This window comes from Protomyctophum bolini (assembly GCF_963924005.1).
Source record: "Protomyctophum bolini genome assembly, chromosome: 24".
Classification (NCBI taxonomy): domain Eukaryota; kingdom Metazoa; phylum Chordata; class Actinopteri; order Myctophiformes; family Myctophidae; genus Protomyctophum; species Protomyctophum bolini.
This window is the reverse complement of record NC_137885.1, coordinates 16,367,359-16,377,553: the sequence shown is the minus strand read 5'-3', so window position 1 is coordinate 16,377,553 and position 10,195 is coordinate 16,367,359. Positions and strand designations below refer to the sequence as shown.

At 47.0% G+C, this 10,195-nt stretch overlaps 1 protein-coding gene across 3 annotated transcripts in view; it reads left to right on the top strand.

Annotated features, from left to right (window-relative positions):
• Positions 1-2,920: 2,920 nt before the first annotated feature.
• LOC308311622 (neuropilin-2-like) overlaps positions 2,921-10,195 on the top strand; it is a 100,491-nt gene continuing 93,216 nt past the window's right edge. For all 3 annotated transcript variants that reach the window (XM_080758383.1, XM_080758382.1, XM_080758384.1), the window contains exon 1: positions 2,921-3,877. In XM_080758383.1, the coding sequence (XP_080614509.1) occupies positions 3,805-3,877 (73 nt within the window). In that variant the 5' untranslated portion in view covers positions 2,921-3,804. The remainder of the gene's footprint in view (positions 3,878-10,195) is intronic.

Sequence of the window (10,195 nt, the reverse complement as noted above, 5' to 3'; positions counted from 1 at the left end):
CGCGTTGTTCGAAAGCCATAGTAGCGCTTCTCCTGGAGGGAGGGAACGCTGACGGTTCACTCAGCGACACGTATAGAGACAGACAGACAGACAACGAGACAGACAGGCTCGGGCAGACAGACAGTTGGTGTCACTCAGGCTCGTGAGTCGTGAGTGACGCAACCTTGGTTCAAGGACGCAAGGAGGACAAGTGGAGAGAAAGAAAGAAAGAATGCCTTTTGCTGTCACATGCTCACACACCGTGTGTTTGGTGTAAAATTGTGGGTCAAATGTGTTTTTGTCGAAGCCCTACCATAAAGTAGCAAGCAAGAAAGAAAGCACAAGAACCACCGCGGTAAACAAAGCAACCATAAATCAATGCACTCTCTTTTACGGTGTCCCACAGTGTGTGTTGGTGACCTTTCGGCGTTGCACCTTGCCGACCGTTCCAAATAAAGCTGTGCGCTGGGTGTGTGTGTGTGTGTGTGTGGGGGGGGGGGTTCATACTGTACTGTACTTGTGCTGTACCGTAGCTCATTACGCAGCCCCGTTACATTACATGGTAATACAAGCCCGCGTAGGCAGGGCACATGCGGGGAGAGAGAGGGAGGCCCGCTCCCAGCACATTATTTTGGGCATGCGGTAGTGTGTCATTACGCGGCCGGCACCGCTCTGTATTTAGGCCTGGTGATTGTAGGGCGGCGGAGATTTTGGGCCGGGCCTGGGCCGGGCCGGTGCTGGGCTATAAGGGCTGAGGTGGGGTCCACCTCGTACTGGGGGTATACGTGACACCGGCTTTTTCTAGCCGTTTCATGTGCTTTGTGGTGGATCGGTGAGAAACTGGCAGTGTGCTGCATGCTCTCCCACCCATTTTTAGCAAGAAACAAGCGAAACATGCGCACTTCTAACTACTTAAACCCCTATAAACTTTGTTGCACGTCAGTGTAGCAAGAATAGCAGAGCTATAGAGGGTATGCGCATGCTTAAAGTGAATGGCACATCCAGTGGCAAAGCAACATGCAAAGTGAGTTTAACATTGTCTAATGTCGTTTAATGTAATCAGATAGGACTTTTCTGTGTGGATGTATGGGCTGTCAAGGCCAGGAAAGTCGTTTTTTGACACTCAGTAGGCGTTCCTGCAAACTTAATTCCTGGTTTGATGATGATGTCACGTGCACATCCTACAAACTCTATTGGGTTCACTAATGTTCGCCCAATGTTTGCCGACTGTTCGCCTGCTATGGTGACCGTGACGTGCACTAGCAGGAATTAAGCTATAGGTTTCCGTGTGCTCAACTTAAAAGTCTTCGATTAGTACGCACACAAATGCCAAATGCCCTATACATTTATCTCGAGAAGCAACCTATATACCGATTTACTTCATTGTGTGTGTCGCAGAGGGGATACTGCTGGAGCCAGGGTCCTCTCTGCACGCAGCAAGGATGTGAGTTGCGCGCAACGTCAAATCATCATTACACCCCTGCCGAGGACGCGAGGGAGGGATGTGCTGACTGGAATGTTGGAGGTTGGCGGTTGTCCAGAAATGTCTATAATGCACCAATCTCTGTCTGTGTCATCAATTTGATGTCAACTATACTACAATGGGTACAACAATTACTCTGTCATCCACACGGGTAAAACAGGCAGTCTCCTGTAAAACATTTGCAAAATGTAGGCATGTAATGTAATTCACACAACTTATGCGATTAGAATCACGATACTATAGGTTCACAATAATAACACACAATTATTTAACATATCCAGTGTTTTCTTTCCCTTTTAATTTTCTTCTCCTCTTTTCAATACAGTATAGTTAATAACAAACTATTTTTTTTTAATCACTTATCTTAATAAAGGTCAACAAAGGTCACAATTCAAATTGTGATTTCATCGTGATTTAAAATGTCACCAGTTTGAATGGATTTTCATGGGTTTACGATATATCGTTTGCACCTTTTGGTGTTAGCATTATGTTATGCTTTAGCTATTGAAAGATAGCAGATCTACAAGCTCATAGCGCACCACCGAGTAGCGCGCTACGAGCTTGGGGTACATGGGGTACTCGCACCACGGTACCATGGGTATTGCATAACCGGATGGACGAGGGCATCAGTGTCGTGTTTAATAACACACAGCGGCACGAGGAAACAGATGTGTTTCCTTTCCGCAGACACATCGTTTTTTGTGTTATTATGTGTGAAGTCTGCTTTCAGGACACTTGTTTCATAATGTTGGTTCCGGGGGGGGGGGGGGGGGGGCGTCACATTAAGGGCTCCAAATGGACCCTTTTATGGTCCGTAACTCTTGACAGTGAACAAATGTTTCGGACCCTAATTTCCATCCATGGAAATTAAAACAGGGATGCATTTGGATGCATTTGGTTCCATCCGTGCACTCTTACAGTTGCAGACCTGTAAGGTGTTTTTTTTAACGGGATCGACATTCATTTATTCTTAGTCGTTGTCTAGCAATCATTGCTTTTATAGGCCTGTACAGTAGTACATTTTTTGTTTGACTGGGTCTTATTTTCAGTTTGTGAGTTTATTATTATTAGTAGTAGTAGTAGTGTTATTTTGTGTAGCATGTGCGCGCAAGTAGTCTAGTCTACATAATTTCTGTGTCGCTTCCTTATAGTTCCTCTATTCTTTCTGAAAACAGCCCAAGGAAATATTCTCCTCCACGCTCCCTTGTTTGCAACTACAATGTAGCTTATCTGAGACTGGAAGAGTTTATGCTCTATCTGTGCTGTGGTATCTCTCCTTAAGCGCGCGTGCGTGTGCCTGACACACACACACACACACACACACACACACACGCACACGCACACACTCTCACACGGCTGTGCTGAGGGTGGCTGCGGGGCGGAGCCACGCTTTGCTGACTGTAATGCGATAGCTGGGGTTCGCTCCGCTGTGAAGCTATCACACACACTCCAGAGAGAGAGGGAGAGAGACACGCTCTCACACACACACACACACACACACACTACACACACATGCCGTCTCGGAGTCGGAGCCGCTGTCACACACTCACTCACTCTCTCACACACACACACACACACACACATGAGCGACGGGTGACGGTGTAGTGTATAGCTTCGATCCAGCGGAATGAACGAACCCTTTGGACGGCAAAAAAGAGCGAACTACGACGCCGTTTGATTTCAGCTGGTGGTATAGACTGGATCTTTGTGTTTTTTATTTGAGCGGTGTCGGTGTGTGTGATGTTGACTGGACCTGAGCTCCACAGTCCACACACACGCCCCGGTAAGGGAGTAGAGAGAGCGAGAGAGACCCCCTCTATGTGATCGCAAGGGGAGCGCACACATTTACGCACAGAGATCCCTCAAGAGGAGAAGACCCGATCTTCGCTCATGCCTCGGAGAGACAGAGACCAGCACCAAGTCAAAGACCCCTGACACTGTCCTGTTGTTGATCCACTGATCTCCTGCGTTGTTGGAACTTATCTTTTTCACCTTCCTAACAAACATGAGAGTTTGTCTCAAGTAGAAAAGCGGACGTCTCTCAATGCGTCTGTCCGGAAGAGTGCGGTTTTTATTTTGGACATGATTTGGGAATTAATTGAAGTGATTTTAGAATCGAGATTCGGGACAATTTCAGGTCAATTTTGGTCATTATTTTGGGATTAATTAGCTTATTGTTATATTTTGTTTTGTTTTGCGTGTTGGTGCCAAAAACAAGGGTGTGGATTTTTTCCTTGTTGAGGATTTGAGGAGCGGGTGCATTTTGATATAGAAGGTGTTGTGGAAAAACCCCGCTATAAACACTTCCAGATCTTCCCGTGAAGGTGCATATTATCCCCAAGATGGATTTTCTGTCACCGCTGGTTGGATTTGTGCTGCTAATATGTCTGACAACCATGAGCAACGGAGAAGAGGGTGAGTTTTTATCTTCTACACGCGCTCTCTCTCTCTCAAGTCCTTTCTGATTTAAGGCGCACGCATGGTCTGCTTATTTCGCCAAAAAATAGCAGATCTACAAGCTCAAAACGCGTCGCAGCGTGTGAGCTTGTAGGTCTGCTATTTTTGGCTGGCGAACGCCCCCCCCCCCCCCCCCCCACCTCAATACAGGGATGCATGCCGGGCTTCCCGTGTTTAGAGCAAAAAACGTCAGAAAACGATATAGCTCACATGATGTCCCTACAATGCAAACTTAACTTCATAGTTCATAGGCTATGGCTATCAGTTTAATCTGCAACCAATCACCGCATGTAGCCTTAATTATAGTATAGACCACATCAGCCAGAGGGCATAAACAAGCAATATTTCCCCACCTTGCAGTTATTCTTCTCACCTTTTTTAAAAGAGCAAAATACACGTTTGTTTTCTTTTAAAAGCTGTCATCTGGTTCAAATCAACTCTGTTTCTACAACACATGCGGACTGGCATCCAATGGCCATTGTCTGATAACCCGCACCATGTGTTGTTGCATGCTTGTTGGGGATATTCCTTCCCTCTCAATGTCCATTTTTGCACTGATGGGAAAGTGAGAGGAACCAGCCTCTCACACAGCCACGGGGGGAAAGTGATATAGGTTTTACTCTAGGTCTAGTAGGCTAAATATCATTCTCTACAGCTCCGCTGAGGACAGCAATCATTGTTGAGATATAGCCTATATTACCTATAACACATCATGCCATTTTTTAGCAGTGATTCCCATTTCCCACGCTCTCTTAGTTCCAAGGACCCCTCCAATTTGATGTGCATGACCACCGATAACCCATTTGATAAGATTTGTATCTCTGGATCTCCGATCTAACATGCATGGTTAGACGTGATTTGGTCCAGGATTCCTTTCCTGGAATCTATATTCTATACACTAGTCTATATGTATTATATAGACAGGCATTTATATCTATCTATCTATCTATCTATCTATCTATCTATCTATCTATCTATCTATCTATCTATCTATCTATCTATCTATATACTGTAGGCATAGAGATAACAGTGAAACTCATCATGTTGTTTATATGTATTTTGGAATACATCGGGATAAGGATATAGGCACTAATAAGCCTTTTCGATCACCTTAAAAATAACTGTTTTATGTGTAATGTCTCTCTGAAAGATCGAAATAAACAATTCATTCATTCAAAGCAGACATATACTTGCACACCCTCCAGTTGTATTTAGTTGTACATGTAATAATGGTGAAGATTAACAATCAATCATTTACCCAAGAACCCCCCCAGGGGGACCCCTGTGGCCCCGGGGGGGTTATACGGTTCTATAGCCTTTGCACAATGCAGCTTGTGTGATACAGTAATGCGTGTCGCCGCGCAGCATGGAAAACAAACAGAAAAAAGAGCACTCAAGTTGTTGTTGATGAAACATTTAGGGAACTATCTATTTCGACTCCACTCCGATGTGATTACCGTCGTCGACTCGTCCGACTGCGAAATGAGATGAAATCATGTGCATGAAGTGCTTCTGAATGTAAACGTCATATTAGTTACCCCATTCAGGTCTTTGCCCCCAGTTTCTTATTTTAGTCTCCTTGACAGGCACTGCATTATTTATCAGGAGGGGAGAAAAATAAACAGCCACCCTCCCCTCACACACACACACACTCACACACATACACACACACATACCCACACATACACATACACACACACATACCCCCACACACACACACACCCGTGCCAGCCGCGATTAAATGCCATTTTCGCGTTGGCGAATGAAAATAAGAATTAGGCGCGAGGCGAGGCTTGTGTTTGCAAGCCCCCCTGTTATTTGAGAAAATCCAGGACAGGCTCAGGTCCCAAAAGACGACGGAGCTGGAGCAACACGCCGGCTGTCATTGTAGGCTTTGGGCTAAACGGGCCTGTAATCATCACCGTTATAATCACTATATTCATCAACCGCAAAAGGCTCTCTTTCTCCCCCCCCCCCCCCCCTCTCTCTTTCTCTCTCTGTATCTCAGTGCTGGTGCTTCACAACACTCACAAGCAGATTTGCCTGCTTTCCAGGCTATACTGACGTGGTACAATCATCAGTGTTAACGCTTGAGTTTTCAGAGTTTGCATACCGCTCGGGATTCCCATGGTCGGTTGGGGGGACCGGCGCGTCACCCCCCGAGAAATGCGATGATGACACACACACACACACACACACACACACACACACACACAAACGTGCACGCTGTATACATGACTCAATCTTATCTGACTCTCACCCTGTCAAGGGCCGCGCTCTCCCATTAGACCTCTTCGTTTCCGAGCCATACCCCCCCCCCCCTCCCCCCGACTGCGTTCTATCGTTATTCTGTGCGAAACCTAGAGGCCTTTTTTCGCGCTGGATCTCCTTTCTCTCTCTCTCTCTCTCTCGCTCTCGATCACTGGGGGCTACTGATCGTGATCCTACGCCACCCCCCGAAAAGACAAGACAATCTTCTGTTCTTACAAGCTGTTCCCTGTTGTTTAGGCTACTTGTTTTAAATAGGACACTTAGTCCTCCTGTGTGTGTGTGTGTGTGTGTGTGTGTGTGTGTGTGTGTGTGTGTGCGCGCCGCTGGCTCGCTGTGTACTGGTTGATCAGAGACAGATGTGGGCCTCTTGGCAGCCCAGGCAATTCCATCCCCCGACTCTCTCTCTCTCCCCTCCCTCTATCTCCCCTTCCTTCCCTCCCTCTCTCTCTTATGTCTTTCTCTCTCCCCGCTTACCTCTCTCTGCCTGCCAAAACACTGCATGTCCCCTCCTCCTCCACCGCCTGCCTCCCCCTCCCACAAGACATTACACATTTACCCGTCCGCATTCTGCCAATGGGGGGGTGAGAGAGAGAGAGATATGGAAGAGAGCAAGAAAACCGAAAGACACAGGAGAGAATAGGAGAGGAACGCAAGAAGAGGGAGAGGGGAGAGAGGGAGAAGAAAACAGGATAAGGAGGATCAGGGAATTGAAGAGGGAGAGACAGACAGACAGATGAGAGGGGGAAGAAATCAGGTTGGTGGCTGCAACAAAAAAAAGAAACGCGCAGCTATCCAAAAGAGCAGATAACAGCGCAGCTCGACACCCACCCCGCGGTCGAAGGAAGCGGTGAGGAAGGCGGCGATGATGACAGACAGACAGACAGAGAGAGAGAGAGTAGGAGGAGAGACGTGAGAGCGAGAGGGAGGGAGGAAGTAAAGGACGGAAGCAAGGGGGCAGCGCGGGAGGGGAAAAAAGGGGCAACATCAAAGCGCACAGGGGTCAGGAAAGGGGGCGGGCAGGCAGAAAAGCTCATTACGGGCCTACAAAGTGACACTAATGCCCGGGGTGGGATGCTCGGAGGATGGGGTGAAATCGCAGCTAGACCTCTGGCGATGGGGTATGGTGTGGGGGGGGGGCTCTCCTTTGTGGATGTTTAGCGATTTGGATGCGGGGGCGTAGTACCTGAGGGAGTGGCGCCACAGGGTAGACAGACCACCCCCTGGAGTGGAAATAAATCTCCCGTCACTTGATTTGATTTGGTTCAGTTTTTTTTGGTGGGGGACGTAATTTGTCTCCCGGGAGGGTGGGGGTCTTGGTTTGAAGTGGTATGAGATGCACAGCACACCTTTTAGGACTCGGAGTGGTGAGTTACGTCCCTTTGGCCCCATGCAGGCGTTCTGCTCTGCCTCTGTGTGGTCGAATCTAGAATGCAGTAAGGACTGTGTTGCACAGTGTGCAGATCCACCTCAAGGACTGACATCTCTCCTTACGGTGAGATCGATCAATCCAACTCCGAAAGTGTGGCAAATGGAACTAAATCGGACCCACAAAGGGTCCATTTGGTTCCATTTAGTACACTTTCGAAGATAGAAGAAACGGCATTTGTTTGCTGTATATGTACATACCGGTACTGTACAAACAAAATGATAAGAAAGAGAAAAGAACCCTTCACTGGAGAAGCTTACATCACGGTTTGTGAAAAGCTTTCATAACCCACTTAACAGGCCAGTTCTCGTATTATGATGCAATGCAACGATACACACACACACACACACACACACACACACACACACACACACACACACACACACATTCAATCTTTTTAAATACAAAACAGGAATTATTGGCGTCCGGTGAATGACTTCCCTTCCCCTTTCATTACGCATAGCCTTTGTGATCTCCAAGTCTCAATCACGCTCTCTTCCAGTTGCATATACTGTAATCACAACAGTTTGACTCGTGTGACATGTGCATTAATTACTCATTACCACCGGCATTCATATTCCAGGCCATTAAGCAGCCTCATTTGCATGTTCATTGAGAGGGAGGCGGCATGCATTATGGCTCCTATAGTGTCGTCTTTTTTTTCCTTTCCTTCTTTTTCCCCCCAGGAAGATATCTTGCGGTTTAATCATTCGCCTTTCTTTCCCCCCATCCACCTGGCTGAATGGAGTCTTTCTCTTTACCCCCCTCTCTCTCTTTTTCTCTTTCTCATTCTCTCTCCCTTGCTCTCCGAACCCTGTGCGATTCATTCTGTTATTTTTTTAATCTGCCCCTACAGACTCCAAAGCAGGTATCAAGCTGAGGGAAACAAGGTCACCTATTATCATTCATAGCCAGAGACAAAGCCAGGGAACGGTGGGCCCGGCCGCGCTCACATTGCAAGAGAGCCGAGTCAGGTGCCGGCAGTCAACCCCCGGTTGTACGGCCATACGTTAAGAGAGGATGAAAAAAACAGGGCCCCTTTGGAAAGACGGCGGTGCGCCTGGGGTGAAATTACAAAACGAGACCCCCATAAATAAAGCCTGGGGCTGTGGGTTCCTTTGCTTCACTGCAGTAGAGGTGCATGGGGGTTATGTATCAGGGTAGGGGGGTTTAACACTCACCTTTAGGGGGGTTTAACACTCACTGCAGTAGATGTGCATGGGGGTTATGTATCAGGGTAGGGGGGTTTAACACTCACCTTTAGGGGGGTTTAACACTCACTGCAGTAGATGTGCATGGGGGTTATGTATCAGGGTAGGGGGGTTTAACACTCACTGCAGTAGATGTGCATGGGGGTTATGTATCAGGGTAGGGGGGTTTAACACTCACTGCAGTAGAGGTGCATGGGGGTTATGTATCAGGGTAGGGGGGTTTAACACTCACCTTTAGGGGGGTTTAACACTCACTGCAGTAGAGGTGCATGGGGGTTATGTATCAGGGTAGGGGGGTTTAACACTCACCTTTAGGGGGGTTTAACACTCACTGCAGTAGAGGTGCATGGGGGTTATGTATCAGGGTAGGGGGGTTTAACACTCACCTTTAGGGCGGTTTAACACTCACTGCAGTAGAGGTGCATGGGGGTTATGTATCAGGGTAGGGGGGTTTAACACTCACCTTTAGGGGGGTTTAACACTCACTGCAGTAGAGGTGCATGGGGGTTATGTATCAGGATAGGGGGGTTTAACACTCACCTTTTGGACGTATGCAGTGAATCAAAGTGTGATTCTTTTCTCTACACCCCAATTAGGCTTTTGTATGTCGAGCAGCACTTGCCGTAGCACTCGCCCTAGACCAACGACCTTACAGGCGAATGCAAAGGCTCAACTTATGTAACTTAGATAGCATTTTATGTAGACACACTATATAGTGTATATATGCACAGTTTCATTATATAGATATATTCCACTGTTATGTTCGTAGCTTACGTATGTAAATCGCTCTGGATTAAGAGCGTCTGCTAAATGCCTAAATTGTATAATTGCAGTCGAAGGTGAATATCCTGATCTTCCTTAGTCGCTTCACATTGTGAGTTTTTATATCTGCTTTGTTCCTATTATTTCGCCACCAAATACATGCACGTAGTGACGGCGTCACCCATTTGTTTGGTGGAGTCCCGTTTTCAAGCCTCGAGCTTGGCAAATCGACGTCGCCATCTTGAATTCCATTAGGTTAGAGCTGGAGAGACGCGTCTCCTGACACGTCAATCACACGACTCAACCACTCCCTAAAGTGTACCCTGCTCTATCGTCTTATTTTCCTCTATAATCATCATCATCATCATACTATAATTCTGTCAATGTCTGTCACTGTGACTGCCGTAGCTCCTCACTGCCTGCACCAATCGCTCCCACTTTTCACACAGGCATTGACCATAATACTATGGAGGTCTCAACGAAGCCCTTTTTCCAATTTAACAAATTGTAAATTAATAATGCATTTATGGGGCGGTCCTTGAAGTTAAACAAGTTTGAGAAGCACTGCCCTAAAGAAGCTTATAATAAAAAACAAGCTTAAAAGCA